Source organism: Colossoma macropomum, unplaced genomic scaffold (genome assembly GCF_904425465.1).
Source record: "Colossoma macropomum unplaced genomic scaffold, Colossoma_macropomum, whole genome shotgun sequence".
Lineage (NCBI taxonomy): Eukaryota > Metazoa > Chordata > Actinopteri > Characiformes > Serrasalmidae > Colossoma > Colossoma macropomum.
This window is the reverse complement of record NW_023494786.1, coordinates 6739203-6758116: the sequence shown is the minus strand read 5'-3', so window position 1 is coordinate 6758116 and position 18914 is coordinate 6739203. Positions and strand designations below refer to the sequence as shown.

General features: G+C 40.1%; 1 protein-coding gene across 2 annotated transcripts in view; it reads left to right on the top strand.

Moving 5' to 3' along the window:
- numbl (NUMB like endocytic adaptor protein) overlaps positions 1-18914 on the top strand; it is an 80932-nt gene that overhangs the window by 50854 nt on the left and 11164 nt on the right. For both annotated transcript variants that reach the window (XM_036558916.1, XM_036558907.1), the window contains exons 2-4: positions 5833-5983; positions 11948-12022; positions 14906-14980. In XM_036558916.1, coding sequence (XP_036414809.1) covers positions 5858-5983; positions 11948-12022; positions 14906-14980 — 276 coding nt within the window. In that variant the 5' untranslated portion in view covers positions 5833-5857. The remainder of the gene's footprint in view (positions 1-5832; positions 5984-11947; positions 12023-14905; positions 14981-18914) is intronic.

Here is an 18914-nt window from a genome sequence, read left to right as displayed (position 1 = left end):
TTCATTCAAACAAACTTTCATATTTGCATATTTGAGTTTCCCATTCACATCGATCTCCACCCACAAAAGAAACATCATGCAAATCAAAGCTTTTTATTTTGGATATCAAAAAGTTCTCATGAATGCAGCCCAAGGCCAGAAACGTACTCAACACAAGTACCCAAACACAAATGACAGTGCTTGGCCATGCATTACATTATAAATTGCCTCACGACACATTTTAGAAAGCAACTACAAGTGATAACGTGTCTGCGTAGCTCCAAGCGTCTGCATTCACGTCCTTGTGTGAAGTATGTTTCTGGCCCAATGGAGCTCTAACACGGTAAACCCATGAAACCAACAAAGTGATCAGAAAGACCAAATTATTGAGGGAGCTCAGTGCTAATGCTGAGTAGAACAGAGGCCAGTCCACTCATTACTGCAAACACAACATATACAAAGCACTCAGTAAATAATTGAATAGGGACAAATTTTGGCGGTTTGGGCTCTGAATTAGAGCAGCTGTAGTCATTGATTCATCTCAGATCTAATCTGCTGGAGAACAGGACCATAACAGCAGAACCTGGCCACTGTACACGTTTACAGGGTAGAAAACTTCATCTGAAACACATATCATGTTAGATCTCCCATCCCTGCCTGGTGCGACGTTGGATACCGGAACGTGTGAGAATGTTCGGGGAAGCGAGAGAGAGAGTATAAATAGACAGAAGTGGGAGTGGGAGACTGAGAAAATGGACTGTACTGAAAAGATGTGAAAACGCTGGAATTTTGTTCGTACAAACAGTACGGCCTTGTACATGCAGCATATCGTCACTGTCGTAGATATGATGAAGCCTCATATCTCTGAAGTAGCATCTTTGTAGGAGAAGGAAAATCGTTGTCTAATGTACATTAATGTGATGAGATCTCAATGATTTTATATGACAGCGACCATGTGTTGCTTGTTATAGTGCTGTCATTATGTTTGTCATTGTGAAACTATTATTGTGACGTCACTGTCCAAATACATTGGCTTTCGTGAATGTTTAGTATTAACATTGCCAATCCTCTTTTCTTCATCTGCCGTTTAGCAGTTTTCCGTCAGAGTCCAGCTGCTTCTCATTTGCTGCCGAACTCATTTCCTCCCTTCAAGGTCTCGGATGGCTTGCAACTGTTGCACGTCGCCTCTCCACCGTATGTTTTTCGAGGGAGCCCTGTTGTTTGAGTTTGAAATGACTCAGAAAACCCAACAGAACCTTTTTTTTGATTTTTTGGTGAAGCTGGTTCCTGCAGCCCGATGGCTGAAGGCTAGTGGAGCCGGCCGACCGGACTGTTTGGACTGTCTGGCACGGCTTTGCAGAGCGAGTCAGACGTCAGAGCGCTGACCTCAATCGGATGAGATGTGAAAACGAATGAGTGTGTTCAATACCACCCTTCTCCTCTTCTCTCCAGCTCGCTCTTTCATTCCCTCACACTGCCTCTTCTCAGCTCTCCCCCGTTCTCTCTCACTCTCTCTCGTTTTTTCTTTTGACACATCCCTCCTTCCCTTTCTTTGTTTCTCTCCCTGCTGTCTCTGCACACTGTAGCATTCTGCCTTGCGCTATACTCATTATGTACCATGTTCTCATATCTAACCGGTGACAGGACAGATTATGTTTGTAAATGTAAAGCATCTTGTTGAGGAAGCAAAACAAAGAATCATAAAATTGACCCTGGTTCTAAAATTGGATCGGCCGAGTCACGTTTAGCGCCACTGTAAAATTCTTGATATACACATCTATGATGGCATGCATCAGTTGTATTTCATATTTTATGCTGCGTTATTAAAAAACATTATACTGTTCATGGAATAATTTTTGAATAAAACCATAATGTTCCTTGGCAACTGCAACCTGCTGTTACAAACTCATTATTATACGTAAAGACTCTGCTATTATTATAAGTAATGAATTACTTTATTTATTGAACATCAATGTATTTTGTCGCCGTTATGTAAACTCCGCTCTGCATCCTAATAGCACATCTCAACGTCTCCTCATTGCTTTACTGGAAACATTGAAACATTGTTTGGTCCACGCCTAGTCATAGCAGCATGCTTAGGTCAGCTGTGGATGATGACTGGCCAGAAGAACTCAGCGCCTTCTTAAACACGTGCTCCTCATTTACTGCCATAGCGGGCCATGTGTTCAGACAGCTGCCCGCACCTGCCCCACTTTCACACACACACGAGCAGGAGCATGGGTCCTGGCTTTGGGGTCTCTGACGGCTGTGTGATCTCAGGGGATCCGTCACACTTGGCACAGTCATCATCCCAGAATGGACGAAAGCCTCCACAGGGCTATTTAAAACACACACACATGTGTAAACAAAGTGGGATGTGGATTTGGCTGTGGGTGTGTGTGGGTGAGTGTGTGAGAGAGAGTGTGTGCACTAGCAGGGCACATATGTTTTTATTTGTGCTGCTCCATGTCTGGCACCTGTTACCTGTTAAGCCTGGGGAAATGTATATGTGTGTGTGTGTGTGTGGGTCTGTGGGTCTGTGTATGGGGGTGTGTGTGTGTTGTGCCTATAAAAGCAACAGGATGGCAGAGGTGTGTAGTTTCTGCTCGGTGCCTTACAGGTGTTTCTTGGAGACTTACAATGATGGATGGTTATCAGAGGAGAGCTTTATGTTGATTCTACAGCAAAAGTTGGGAAAATTAAACTCCTGGTGGAATGTTGCCGCTGACGGTGGCAGATTTTTTTGCTGCAGCTCCAATGAAAACAATGGAATATCTGCTTTACCAACCGCCAACATGTAAACACAGCAGACACCTTACTGAAAGCAATCTGCTTCATTTTCTGTTTAAGAGCAGTATTTATCAATTAGTTATAATGTAATGCACCCATTTGAATTTAGTATTCAGACTTTTAAATAAAAAAATTCCACCTCTGGAAGGCTCTGTTTGGACGTGCGCAGTCTGGAATGGCTCATTCCAACTTCTGCTCCACTCCTCCTTCATTACACACACCTGCAGCTAGTTTATGGACATTACTCCTCCAATAGATGCACCCCTTTGTTTGACCTTGAGCCCTGCGAAGTCTCTGTTGTGTGTACTGAGTTCTGATTAGTGTTTCCTTGTCTTGGTAGTTTTCCCTGTTTGACCCTTGCTGTGCTTACTGGTTATGTGCTTTGTGTGTACCTGCCTGCCTGTGATGACTATAAGTCTTGGATTGCCCTTAATAAAGCTACTCAGCACATGCAGCCTGTCTATAAACCCTTGTCACTACTAACTCATTAAAAAATATATTTTAAAGCACTATGGGCCAGATGTGCAGGCGCAGTGTAAAATGATTCACTAAAACTGCAGCTCATCACGCAAACTGTGTAGCCCCGCCCACTACCTGTGAGAGGAGCAGGATTTAAAAGGCTCAGGGAAATAATGGCGCCATCAACGCTATGATGCTGGTATAGGTGCCATCTCTACAAAAAATGCATATCAGTGGCTCTGTCTGAATGACTTCCTTAAAGGTTTTGATCTGAAAATGTTTGAAGACAAAAATAAATCAGCACGAAAATCTATTTCAGGATATATTTGTTACAGGATTGAATGGAGTTTATTCTTTTTTCCCCTGTCATATCCAATCCAGCATTTTCTGCAGACATCGGCCCAGTACTGGAATAGGTGCCATCTCTATTACAGTATTGGGATCAAAAATTGCATATAAATGACTGCATCTATTGGTTCTCACTGCATGCAGGTCATCATGCAAACTACCAATGAAGTATTGTTGAGTCATCAAGAAATTAAATGACGGCCCTAGTATGGCGCCGCGGTCGGTACAAAACCTCATATCTCCATTTGTGTTGTTTTTCATTTTTTGATGTGATGTAATATCACCAGCTGCCCTTTATAATGTGTCAAAGTTTCATAATGAATGGACCAACAGAAGTGGTCCAAACTTACTTGGAATAAAGTAATTTCTCCATTAACTTCCAATAAAAGTGAAAAACATTCTTTGTTCTGAGGTTTTACTCTGACACCAACAATAGATTTTAGCCAAGCAAGGACAAGAGTAGAGAGATTCAGAGACATAAAAAAGTAGCCTGGCCTGTTGTGAGGTGAAAAGTAATCAGCTAACTGCATCAGCTGACTTCAGCAATATTTTATTGTTCGTTCTCATTCAAGTTTACATTGAAGCTCCTTGTTTGCGAGGTCGCGGCTGAATGGCGTTTGTTTCCAAACTCCAATCAGTGGAATTCTTCCTCACGATGGCTTGTGTGGCTTTTTTGGAGAAACTGGCCTCCTTTGTTAACTGTAATTAGCATTCTTCAGAAGAGGCTGTTTTTGGTTGGTAACGTTTTATTATGCAGCAGTTGAAAATTACCAATGCAAATGAGGGCAAAGAATGAATGGCCTAATTATGGGGCATAAATAGAAGGTTTGATATGTAGCTCCTCGTGTTGGAAGGCACTGAGAACGAGGTGCTTTCTGCCTTTGAAAAATGAACCTTGTGATCCCTTTAGTCCTCGTCCATAAACGAAGGAGGGGTACTTAGATCCTTACGATGTGCATTATTCTGCAAAGGAGCAAAGATGATGTTACAGTGAGATGCACTGGAAGAAAGATGCAAGCGTTTTCTTCAGGAAGTGAACCAGCATGATAGAGATACACCTCACTGTATCAGCAAAAGTGGAGACACACCTGATTGAAAATATGCTTTTTTATTACCTTAAAGATTTCGATCTGAGTGCTTATGCTTGAGTGATTGAAGACAAATATAACTAGTGATATTGGTTCCTAAAAAGTGGTTTTCAGCAGCCATCATGTTCTCAGAGTATGTTAAACTGGGTTACAGTCTTCGGTCCTGTTGGAAAAGCATCTCAGGTGGCTCCTCATGAAGCTGCTGGAGAGAATGACAGTATTTCTTGGTTGTTGCATAATTCTTGTGTTCTGTTTTGTACTTTATACTATATTTATATACTATATATGTTTTCACAGTTATCCAAAATGTAAAACAGAGATCTAGACTAATTTCGTCCTGTCGCCCCAGGGACATTATTAATAGGATGATGTTTTCGGGACGCTTCAGGGATGATTAACTTGTGTGCATACTTAACACTTAATATCTGTAAAATAGAGTCATAAAGTCATGAACATGCCAGCTGTTCAGATCCATGTTAAATATAGCAATTCTTAATTGGAAACACTGTTTCCAATTCGCTTTATACGTTCCATTTTTCCATCTCATTTCTAATCCTTTAGCCAATCAATGGGAATTCCTACGTAATGTTAGCACGAAGCTAACAATTGTGTCTGTTCACATTTTTATTCAAGTTACTTTGTTGCAGTCCCTCTGCAATCTGGACACAAAATATGATCTTGTTTTAAAACATTACTGTTAAGATGCTTTAAAAATTCCATTAAAAAAATTAAGATAGAAATGTAACATAAACAAAGCGGTTTAATATTTTGAATGGTCAAGTTTTCCGTTTTTAGGACAGTTCTGAAAAAAGTTATTCTGGAGCCCTGAGTCAAAATGATAAGGAAACCCCTTCTGTGAGTAGGTGTGTCCGGTATTTTGACCAGTACTGTAGTTCCAGACATGTGAGACACTACAGATGTAACTTGCTGTGTTAACTAGCCTAGCATGAGAGTCCAAGAGGAAGATTTATGATGGAGCTTTTGGCTGTAACAGCATGTCATCACTCAGCATTTTTCTCATGACTCTTTTCTCATAATTCAGAGTTACGACGTGCAGCCAATTTCACTCTCATAGCCTTCCTGTTTGATAAAACCATTAAGATGAAGGTGAAGTGGGCCTGTGTTTTTGCTCCTGCTAACTTTTCTCTTCTTCTCTTTCTGTCTACAGCAACAGGGAGCCCGAGAGTGTGGAGATGAACAAGCTGCGTCAGAGTCTGCGCAGGAAGAAGCCCACCTATGTGCCTGAGGCCAGCAGGCCGCATCAGTGGCAGGCTGACGAGGAGGCTGTGCGCAAGGGCAAATGCAACTTCGCCGTCCGGGTAGGAGGCTGAACCTGCACCCCACCTTGTTCACATCACAGGGTTGAAATGGCATGAATCTAATTTCTTGACTAAATGTGACAGGTCTGATTTTTTCAGAGCTGTGTGAACACAACAGTCTGATCTTTTCAGATCTGATTTCAGCCACTTTGGTTCTGCTCACACTGCAGGTAAAAGTGGCCCAAATCTGATTTTTGTCTTCAAATCTGACACAAATTTGTTTTTGTGTACTTGGGCCACTTTCATATGTGCTGCTGAAATCCGATACTTAGCCGATACGCAGCAGTGTGAGCTCTGTCTAAGTAGTCTGATCAGAATTTTTGCAATGCCTGTTACTATGGTTACAGTTCACATCTTTCGTTTTCAGAGGCGAGATACAAGCATGCAGTGTAAACAGATGAGCACATTGCATTCTAACAAGAAGAATCAAACTAACAGATATTTAAAATCATATTTTCTTCAATGATTTCATTTTTTTTAAATGACAGAAACAAAAGAATCAAAGGAGCTTTAGACAGATCAAGACGCTCGTGGTGGCACTTGAGTTTGATCTGTTCAGGCAGACGTCAGATATCAGCCACACTGAAAAGATATTGTAAATGACCAAACAGCAAAATCACATGGGCAATAAATCAGATTTGAGCCATTTTTACCTGCATTCTGAATGTAGCCTTTTTTTACATGTTTGTATTTTAAGCCTTATAAGTAAATTCAATTTGCTGAGACCTCGCCTGCACACAGTTTATCATCATTAGCCAGAATCATTAGCTGCTGCTGACAGGCTGGCCCTACTGGATGATCACAGCGGTGATCACATGAACTCCAGTCTGTTCACAGCTTTGTAGTCAAATATGTGTCTGATCTAGGACTGCATATAAAAGTGGCTGAAATCTGATTTGAACATATTGTTGTGTTCACACAGCTCCGAAAAATTCAGATCTGTGTCACATTTAGAGAAATAAATTTGGATTAGTGCCACAATCTGTGATGCAAATGTACGCTTTCATATGTGGTGATGTGAGCATAATACAAATGGTCAGACTGTTGTGATTTTTTTCACACTTTACTGCTCATACATGTATGCATGTGGTCATTGTCCAGTCTCAGTAGTGGCTAATGCGGTAGGTTTGGGAATACACTGTACAATATTACCATAATAATGTAGCAGTGCTGTGATTTTGTAGCGAAATTTATAATATGCTAAGTGTTGCAATATGACGTACATTTACCGGCCACTATATGGCAAAAATATCATATCATGATACTTTTCACAATACACAACATGTGCATCACGATATTTTGTTTTTCTAAGATTCGGTAAGTTGGAACAAACAAAACAGAACTAGTGGTGCTACATTTAAAAATACTATTACAAATAATATAATACAAAATACTATAATAATAATTAAACTACAATGATAATATTCGAAATAAGTTTGATTATTTTGTAATGAAACACGTGGTTAGTCACTGTTCTTTCAGGTTCTGACCATATCCATGATATGCATAATGCAGAAAAGCATATTGTGACAATGTATCATAACAATGCTAAAATATTGTCATATTGCTCGCCTCAAACGTCCAGACTCCATGCATCGACACTATTTTCAGAACCCTAAATGTTGTGATATTAAACTGAATTGATTTTTCTGCTGTGCAGGTTCCTCTCAGGGCAGCTTTTGGTTGTTTACACACACAAATGTGAACCAACAAAGCAGAAAATCAGATCTGAGAAACAAATTGGAGATGAGCACTAAAGCCTGTAATGTGAGCACAGACTCAGATACCTGTGTTGGCTTGAATGGGGCATGAAATTGCCCTCGTTTCCCAGACAGGGTTCATCAGAGGACAGAAAGTGACTGTGCTGTGGTCACTTCCCGGTAAAAAGTCTTTTACAGCTCTTTGGACAGAAGTGGTGTTTGCGTTAATGGACAGACTACAGTTGTGGAGGAGTAAGGGCGCAAGAGCACATGTTTAATGGACGTGTCTACGAGGCCAAATGGGGTAGCAACCTGAAATAGGCCAGATGCAGACTGGCTGGTAAAAGCTTTGAAAGTCAATAACATGGTTGGACAAGAGCCAGGATCTCCACACGTCCAGCTTTCGGCAGACGCGTACACAACACCGCAGGGCAAAGTAGTCATATTTACACCCTTTAACACTTAGAAGTCACAGTTATCGTCAACAATAACAAAAGCATGGTGTAGTTTGATTTTAGTCCTTTTCCCTCATACCCCATTGGATAATGCATTCCTTTACAGTCCCTGTGTGTTCTAGATACTGAACCAGAAACAGCCCATTCTGAATTCAGTCTTTCTGTGATTTTACAAGAACCAACTCATTTACATATATCCATCTATTTTAGCCTACAGCAGTTTAACCCCACCTTTTGACACTGAAGTTATAAGCAGTGTTTCACTAGTATGAGTGCTTTTTGAATAAGGCACAGTATAGAGCAGCCAGTCAGCACAGAGCTCAGTCTTAAAAGCATAGAAACAGAAACAGCCTGTATAATTGTAAGGAGGTTAAAGAGAGGTTTGAAAACGGTTAGAAGTATTATAAGTGGAACTTAAAATACAAGGAAAATTTAGGTTGTCGGCCCATAAAACACGAATCATACGAGTTGGAATGAAACCTACGCCACCAAGATTTCATGATACATTGAATCACTTTCTAAAGAATCATAATCGCATCAGATCATTTTGTGATCTGAGATTTTCAGGCCTATTTTTAAGGGTGAGTAGCAGAAGCACAAATTGTTTTGGACATATACTGAGTCATTAAGAGTATTTGAAACAAAGGGAGGGAAAAAAATCTGCATTTCTAAAAGCGAAGCTGAGCTTCTGAATCATGAAGTGATGTGAAAGTCTCATTGCAGAAGAGTTCACGTAATTAAATTCAACCTCGTTTTCGCGGACAGCCCGAGGCTCCCATAGTCTCAGGGAGAGGGAGCTGTAATCCTCTAACAGTCCCTCTCCTCACCGCTCACATAATCAAATAACACACGCCAGACCCGCTGGAAATGAATCGCAGCGTGGTAAAGGCGTTGTCTTTCTCTATTAGCTTGTACGGGACGCGCTATATTGATTCATAGACTGTGGAACATGATTACGATGTCATTTGTACTTTTTATGGTTATGTTCAGTCACTGCAGTTACGACGCTGAGCCTTTACAGAGCACTTGGATATGCAGTGCCTTCCACAATTACTGGCACTCTTAGTACATATGAGCCAAAAAGGCTTTCTTGTTTATCAGCTTCATCTTATACGGAAAATATGAGAGAAACTGAAGGATTCACTGAGGTAATACTGTTCAAAGAAGAGTATATTTTTATAGACTTTTTTGATCACCTCATGAAGGGTGCCAGAAATTCTGGAGGGTGTCTGGTGTTTCTCTTAGGCGTAAAATTTAGCAGGTGATGAAAAACAGAACACACTAGTGGTTGGTGCTGAATGTAGAACAGTAACTATCAATTAGTTTATATTATTATATTAGCATGCCCTGCGATGGACTGGCAACCTATCCAGGGTGTATCCTGCCTTCTACCCAGTGACCGCTGGGATGGGCTTCAGCTCCCCCCCCGCGACCCAGAAGGATAAGCAGTTTAGAAAATGTGTGTGTGTGTGTGTGTGTGTGTGTGTGTGTGTATTATATTTGCGGTCTACCAATATGCTGATGATTAATTAAGCAATTGGATATTTATTAAAGGGCAAATAATAAAAATGAAGTCAGGCAGGAGCAGTGCATAGCCTTTCAATGATTCCCATATACTTTATTGGAAATAGATATATTTATATTTAAAAAAATATAAGCCATATAAGCCTTTAAACATATTTCATTAAAACGTACAGTACTGTGCAAAAGTTTTAGGCACCTGAGAAAATTAGGATATTAAAGTGTTTATTTGCTCAGATAAACATTAAAGTTAGAATAAATCCGAATAATAATAATAACAATACAAAGAAGTAGGGCGTCCAGGAGAAACCTGGAATCAAACACCGTTCTTCTAACAAGTTCACAACATCTGAATTAATTCTTGTAACTTTTTATCATATTTCTGTTCATTTGTATTTATTTTATGTAGAGACATGATTGTTATATAGAATTCTTAATAACAAAAAACACTTTTCAGCAAATTCTATGGCTGCTTAGGTACCTAAGAATGGCAGTTTTATACAATCTTAAAAAATGGATGAACCAACCACAGGTGGTTCTTTGGGCAATGCGATATAGAAACACCAACCAAACCTACCAAAATGGCTCTTTAGGAAACACCTTTCCTGAGGAACCATTTTGCAAATGAGACGTGTGACCATGAAGAACCACCTAAGGGTTTAAAGAACCTTCACATGATGTAAAGGCTTTTTCTCAATTGAAGGGTTTTTACTAGAATCTTTATGTCATGTGGAAGTTCTTCAAACTTTCAAAAGATTCTTCACACTCACATATCTCATTTACAAAAGCAGTTCTCTAAAGAACCAACCATTAAAAAAGTCATTTAGGGAACTGAAAGTGGTTCTTCTGTGGTATTAGGCAAATAACTCTTTCTGGTAGCTTTATTTTTAAGAGTGTACAAACAAACAGTGTGGTAACAGTACATAAATAAGTGTGCTCTAAGCTTGGACGATAATCTACATTTGGACAAATGAGTACTGCATGCAGAATTATTGCAATCCAAATTTAGTTATGAACCACGTGATGAGTCTCACCCTATAGCTTGCATTTTGCCTGATGCTAATATGATAGCCGTATAATCACCAACTGGAGTAGCTTCTAATATTACTTAACAATTTATAACGGTAACTATATTTTGCACAGATGTCATGTAAAGCTGTTGACATTCAGTAGTTCTCTGCATTTGTTTGGTTGGAAAACAAAGTGATTGGCACCCTTCTTCTAGACAAGCTTGCCCATTTTACTCTGTACTGGAGAGTAGCTCTCACATACCAGAGTTTGTTTCATTTGCATGTACCCCAGCATTCATGCCAAACCGGTAGGTTTCATAAACCTACACAACATTTGACTGACAACAGAGTTACAGCTATATAGACATTTTGGTAACACTTTACTGTAGGGCACTATTCATAAGGCTACATGACCCCTACATAAGCTTGTCATGACAACTGACATAATCCAACATAAATGTTTATAAATGCTTATTCCAATAGGCTTCATCTGTCATAAAGGCCACTTTAGCTAACTTTGATCAAAACTGGCATATATAACCTTTCAAGCAAATTATGCCTATATATATGTCATGGCATGCTGTCATAATAAGCTTATATAGGTGTCATAAAGCCTTATGACCAGTACCCTACAGTAAAGTGCTGCTGACATTTTTTAAAGTTTGTCCCAACAATTGTTATTTTCATAACACTTGCTGAGGTGAAATGACATCAAAATGGAGACAAGCAGTGTTCATGACAACTGATGCTTTTTGGAATAAGCCTTTATAACAGTTTATGTTGGTTTATGCCAGTTGTCGTGAAAGGCTTATGTTGATGTCATGTTGCTTTCTGAATGCTGCCATTCAGTAAAATCTTACTGAAAATCTACAATTTAATATTTGCAAGTGGTGTTCAAAGTAGTTATGTGTGTAATTCATTAGTTGAGTATATTCTGTTTGTCTAGCATATATTTAAGTGCAGTCTTTTTTTATTGTATACACTTTTGAACTAATCATAGAGCAGAATAATTCTACAGAAGGATTGATTAAATAAAGGCAAAGAAACAAAAATAAAGTGAAATGATTCACATAACATCAGCACTTATTTAAATTGTCACAATATTTGATAATGTCACCTAGACTAGAGAGCAGTAGGAGATTTTAAAAATATGCCTTATCATCAAGCAAACTGTCCCTTCTGATGTATTGAGAAGGTACGTTTTAGTCAAAGGTTCTTCTTGAGTAATCGAGTGCCTCAGTGATCTGAGTATGTCTCTCTCTCTTTCTTGTTTTGCAGTATCTGGGCTTGGTGGAGGTGGAGGAGTCCAGAGGGATGCATGTGTGTGAGGAGGCAGTGAAGAAACTGAAAGTGGTGAGCATCTCCGTCTTGTCCCTTTCTGTTCCATTAGACCAATATCTCTCCGTTTCTGAAGCTTAGTCATGGCCACACTTTATGACTCAAAACCCAGAATGTTCAACCTGATCTATTATAAATAAACTGAATAAGCTGAATAAGGTGCTATGAATACAGTAGGCCCTCAAGGTCATCCATCCTTTTTTAGCTGGTCTTTACATTGCTGGAACCAGAGCTGCGTTTTTAATGGGAAAATGTAGCAAAGGAGAAGGCTTGAAAAGATGAGGGTGAAGCAGTACTGCAGTAAAAAGCAGCGCCCAGCTGAAAGTCTGGTCAATCAACCGGCCTTTGGTCAAACGTTCAAGTCAAAGGTCTTATGGCCAAGCGGTCTTCCATTCGCTCCCAGGGGCGATCAGGCATGCTTTTGGTCCCTGAGCTACAAGGGGGCCTGTCAGATAAGAGAGATCACAGCGGGGTGGCAGCTCCGCGGTCAGAATCAGAGCACATTGTGTGCTTTCGTCGGCTCTCATCAGCTCAGTGAATACGTCGGCCTGGCTTCTCTATTAACCCTTTAAGCTTTGAGTCCTAAGTCTAAATGTGTAACCGTGCAGATTGGATTTGGGATTTCACAGGGAAGTGAGCACATCATAAAGCTTTATCAGAAAGCTGTGCTTCCCTAGTTTAACATGGGTTTTGAAGTGTGCTGATATCTCAAACATTTAAAGGCAACATGTTGTGAGTAGAGCTGGGTAGGTTTTCGATACTGCTACCAGTACCAATACCTCTGATTCCCTAAGGCATGGGTTATTCAGCACCTTTTTGTAAATTACAGACTGAAAATGTGTGCCACTTAAACTAGAAATGAGTGTGAGCTCCTGGAACTGGGACTGGTATGGATTGCATACTGATCTAGAAGCGCTGATAGAATGGCCAGGCAGGTCCAAACTACCCTAAGGCTGGTGTTATATACTGAAACTTTCATGCAACTAGTTTTTTGCAACAAAGTTGCACGCAACACATTCAGTTACTCCACTAGATTAGCAAAAATATGAGCTGCTAATTTGGAATCGAATCGAATTTTTGATACACCGTATCATGTGAGGTGTAATTTACATATTTGCAGCTTTTCGTAATCTTCTTTTATTTTTTCTAGCTGTCATACATCACATCTGTGTAGCTATGTATGGTTCTTTATTATATACCTGATTTTTTATGTGTTGCATGTATGTTAAGCCTTTAAAAATGAGTGTTTAAATAGCTGTTATGGTCCTAGAAGTTCATTGTGAACCGCGTCTCTGTCTTCCTTCCATAAGAATTATCATAATTTGGATCTGAAATGAATCTGACCTCTTTGTAAAACTAATACGTGGTTGTATTGAAATAAAGCCCTGGTCACGAACCAGGTTTAACAAGGTTAAATAACAAAGCAGTTTGTGTTTAGGTGAATATTGTAGCTACTGTATTTCATCCCATCATCCTGTATCATTTCTGCCAAAACCTCTCAGAAGCTTGGGCTGATGGAGCCTCAGAGACATGTTCTTGTTTTCAGACAGGGATAATTATGTAATATATGCCATATTAAATACATTATTTGTGTGCGGATCTCTGCTTTTAAAGGAGGTTTCAGTCTGAGGCTGTTGCTTTTTTATTTATTGTCCTGAGATGGGCAGGACGGCCCTGAGTGCCGGACTGAGTGTGTGGTCCCTTCCATCCCCCAATCCTCTTGTCTTCTGTCTCCTAGCAGAGCTCTCCAGCTGTTTCCAGTCGTTCCCTCCCCCTCTCAGCTTGCCCTGTTCCTTCCTTTCTCTCCCCGAGCCCCTCGACTTCGCTCCCGTTCTCTGTAGGCTTCACTATCTTCCGCATTGTAATTGCCTTTCTGCGCGCTGCTGTCTTAGCAGATTTGGAGCATGGCTTCTGGGCCTCATTTTAAAAGTTGATGGAATTCCTTCAGGTCCTTCTACTCTATCTGTGTCCTCCAGGATTGCTCCTCCTTATTTACATTCCATTTCTCTGTCTTGCTCTCTCTCTCTTTCGCACATACTCACTCACTCTCCTGCTTCCAGGCAGAGCTATTGCTGCCCCACACTGGCCTTAGTGGGATTTTTTCCTTCTTCCTTTTTTTCAGTGTTCTCAGCACTTTAGCATGGCTCAGCACCTGTGTTCTGCCTCACCAGTAAGCTAAAGAGAGAATGGAGCAGTCTGTGCTCATGGGACTCAGCAGGCCAAAAACTGTTGGACAAAACAGCTTGCACTGGAAAAAACCCAAAAACTCAAATATCTTTGTTTTTTCTAGCATTTCAAATTATTCTTTCTACAGTCAATGCAGTTTAAATGTGGCTATTTTGAATTCATCATAGTGATGTCACAGCCATAAACATATTTATATTTGGCCACCCATTAAATATGCAGCATTGTAGCCCGCCTGTTCACACTGAAGTGATCAGGAGTGTTGTTGCGAAGACGAAGTAGGAGGAAACTGATTAAACATTGTGCTGTTCCTGACTGTTGGGAAGCAAATGCAGTATTAGATACAGACAAAAGGAGTGGAGAAGGTTTTTTTGACATTTCTGAAGTCTGAATTTAACAGGTGTTTCAGTACTTTTCAACCTGAACTGCTTTCTGAATGAGGCACAATACAGGGCAGCCATTCAGAACTGAGGTCATTTACATGTATCAGTCCTAAAGGCACAGGAACAAAAACAGCCTGTTTAAGTCTAAGTAGAGGTGGGAACTGCACAGATTTTAAGGTTGGAAAACAGTCATGTAAAAATGAATTAAGGCTGTTTGTGGTGCCTAAATGTGCACAAACATAAGTGCGTTTCTGAAAAAAAACCCGAAAATATATGAAAAATGTAGAATGTGTGCCCAAGTCTAGTGCTGTAAATCCGTTTTTTATTGCAGAGTGGAAAGAAGACGGTCAAGGCTGTGCTGTGGGTCTCTGCTGATGGCCTGAGAGTGGTGGACGATAAAACCAAGGTAAGCTTGGCATTACGCCTGCACCTATTGAAAGTCACTAACGTATGCAAAGCTGGGAAATCCACAGGAGAAATGTGGAGAGATTTGGAGAAGCTGTCACTTGAATGCTGCTTACTGACAGTCCCAAGCCAGCAGTTAGCCTTAAGTTACAGGAAAGCCTCTGAATGAGAGAGAGAGAGAAAAAGAGAGAGAGAGTTGAGAAGAGAGAAACTGCAGAAAAAGCCCAGCGGGAGGATCTGGCTGGTCCCCAAAAGCCCAGTCATATGACTGATTCCACTTCATGTCCAGCCACTAAGGCCACTAGTGAGGCTACACATTGATGAGATGGCTTTTGAGGTCAAGGGCTTTAAAGACTGTGTTTGTCAGTGATGGCCAGTGAGGGTTCTTTATGAGTTTTGGGGGCAGGGTGTGGGTGTGTGTGGGTCGGGAAGGTTAAGAAGGATATGACACACACATACAGTCTTTTCACTTGTAGTTTTTCAAATAAAAAGCTTTTATTGTCTTTTTTATTCATTGGCACCAGCATCCCTACAGAGTCTGAACTGCCATGCTTTCCAGCTATAATGGAGACATTTTGTCCCCACAAAAGGGCTGTGACTGTTGATTATCTTAGTAATTGAGTGATCTACTGATTATTTTGACTAATTATACAAACCAGCAGACCAAACTATCCATGATCTTTTAATGATTCAAAAAATACATGAGATAAAAGGTAAAAATGGTTCTTCAGATTGATGGAGAATGTGTTGTATATGGTTCTATATGGTACCTTTTTGAATACAACACATTCTCTATCAATCTGAACCATTTCACCATGCAAAGAATTATTTGAACAATGGTTCTATATTGAACTCATGGTTCTAAACCAAACCATTGCCTTTACTAAAGGACCCTTAAAGAACCATCTTTTTAAAGTGTGTAGTGTATAAAGCATTGCAGTACTGTGTAAAAGTCAGAGACCACCCTTTCATTTAATTTCCCAAAACAACAAACAATTAAGTACATTTTTTCAGTGTCAGCAAAAAAGCAGGAAACATATATTTTAACTTATTTGTATACAATCAAATCAATCAGTACTTAATTCAGCCACTCTTTACTTCCATGCACTCTACTGACACTTTAACTGCCATTCTTCCAGTCTGAAAACCAGCGAGTTACAGCTGTGTCCTCCCAATCAAAGCTGTTACCACAGCTCTCACTGACATTACGTTCCTCTTCAAACTAACATTCACACTAACATTCAGATAAGCAACTACCCAAACACACCTTAGCCTTACAGATGTCTTTTTCATCTAAACTGCCTAAAGTAGGTTTCTGAGGAAAAGCTGTTACTGAGCAAAGGAAACAGACAAAAAAAAGAAAATTAGCACTAGAACACCAAAATAGGACGTCCAAGTTGTGGAGTAAGGTTTTAAGGACTTGTTAGTCTAAATGTGTAATTGGGATTGCTTGGATTGTGAGAAGTAGAAAATGCAACCAACTCCTAAGACTGTTTGTAAATGCTGTCTGTCAGGCTGTTTTTTATTGAGAGCTAGTAGGAGAATTTTAAATATGGATTAATATCATTAAAACTGCCAACTAATCACTGCTAATATCTTGAGAATATACATTTTAATTTATTATTTTATTCAAAAAAGTACCAAGTTTAATCGAGTAATTGTGACTTCCCTGCACAAAGGAGGGTAAAACAGACTACACACAAACACACACACACACACACACACAGTAGGTTTTAGTCTGCAAAGGTAAAGTCAGCCGCATTACAAGTACAGTCATCCTCTGTTTCTTTCCAGCTTGTGAAAAGAAGGCACAAAGCAATCTCTTTTTTGTTTCCTGTAAGCCCTCCCCCCACACAACCAGACCTCCAACCCCTCCCTCCTTTTCTCACTGCCCTTCTGGTAATCCCTCAGCTTCCCTATGAGTCAGCACAGGGACCTAATCTTCCTCGCCACTGTCCATATGGCTCCAGAACAATGAAGGCAGGCAACTGCGTTTGGGGTCCCAGCCTGACATTTAAAAAGCCCAGCCCCGGTCCCTCTCTTCTCAGAAATGTGACGTGAGTCAGCAGCCCCCCGACCGTTTCCTCTCTTCCGCCTTTTTTTCCTCCACCGGAACGCAGTCGCCTGTGACCAGCCTTTCAGAGCTCAGCTTGCTGACCATTAAGAGGCTCACAGTGAATGGGCCCCTCACCTTCCTTATTCTCTTCCTCTTCTCTATTCTTATGGAAAAAGGCTGCATCACTGTGTGTGAGGCCCTTCACCTATCACTTATGCCCTCCAGCTCATGTATTATGCAGCTATTGTGGCTCCGAACATGCAAACGTGATCCATTATTGCTTCAAGAGGATCTGGTTACAAAGTGGCTCAACACACTGAGGTTAAGTGTTTTGGAGGAGTCAGATTGCAACACGTACCAGGAAGAAATAACCTTGTCTTTGTCTAGTCTTTCATTTTTGCTATTTGAACGTACACATTTAAAAAAAAATAGTATAGAAATGTCCCATGTTTTGTATTGTTATGAATAAAAAACAAAGCAATAGCTGTTTAACATTAGTTTATTGCATGCAGATGGCATAAGAGTTGATCCACACCTAATTGTTTGGTTGCTGTATTGATTTATCTTTGTGTTTTAGCGATGTAAAATTGAACACACCACCATTTGACCAATGACAGAACAATGACAACTGTACACCGTACATCTTTTGTTTGAAATAGATCCTTGTAGCTCCACTTAGAGGTTGTGATTTTACTTAATATGAGAGGCATTTGTAGCTATTTCACAATAAATAGATAAAGTGACTCACGTGACTCACATTGATGAAGCAAAGAGATGTCTGTATAAATTTGTTTCATCCAGTAAGACAGTTGCTGCTGCTACAACTCAAAATATAGCTTTCTGCTGTTTTAATTATGGACCTAGATTAAATACTGAATACTGTACTGTTTCTAGCAAGAAACCGGTAGCATAAGTTGCGCCGCAAGTGTCAGATATAGACACAAAGCATATTTTGTGCTTTATATGCAAGCTAATGATGCAGCGCCGCATGCTGCCTGTGGTCAGTACAGTGTGGCATGTCAAGTGGCACGGTTACTGTGTGTGTAAAATGGGCTTAAAGGTACCTTCGGCTTGTAAACTTGGGAAGGATACATCACTAAAACCCTATTTGAGTTGGATTAGTTTTACCATAGGAGATCCAGTAATATAATTTGTAAGGAATTTGACTGGCCAATTCATACAGAATAAAGTATCTGTGTAATTTCCTCAAATTACCTCAGATAGCACGGATCAAAACGTCTTAGCCTGGACGTTTGCATCGGCACAAACTCCCCGTTAATGCCAGATAGAATAGCATTAGGCTAGTAAAGTGGGCCATTCTACTTAACAAAAGGCGCCGAACAGGACAGAAATTGCTCTGCCCTTCACCGGGTACCTTCAGATATTTCATTTTTATTCTGCTTCTGATTAGCCCATCAGCAAAAATGTGGTCTAAAAAGTTATGTCAGCAAGGTCTCACAAGTAAAGTCATCTTCTGAATTTTTCCAGCTTGTGAAAAAAGTGGGACATTATATCTATTAGCAGATTTTGTTATTACATTGCCATCAGTTCATTTTGAACAGGACTACTATTACTGAAGGAGCCCCATGTTTGATGAATTAAGGAAGGTAATTCACTCTGGAGCAAATTTGTTAAAAGTACAGACATGGTAGATTTATAGTGGATTAAAATCATGGAACTCATCAGTAATTACAGTATCTACTCAGGTAAAAGTAATCCTGCTCGAATAGGGCTTAAGCAAAGGTCACAGGATATATATTCTGTTCATGGAATAAATGCAACATTTGCCAATAACAAGGGCTGTTTCTTGCTATAAGCAGTATAAGCAATTACTAAGGACCCCCCGTGACACCATGGGACCAAAAGAATGTACTTTTTA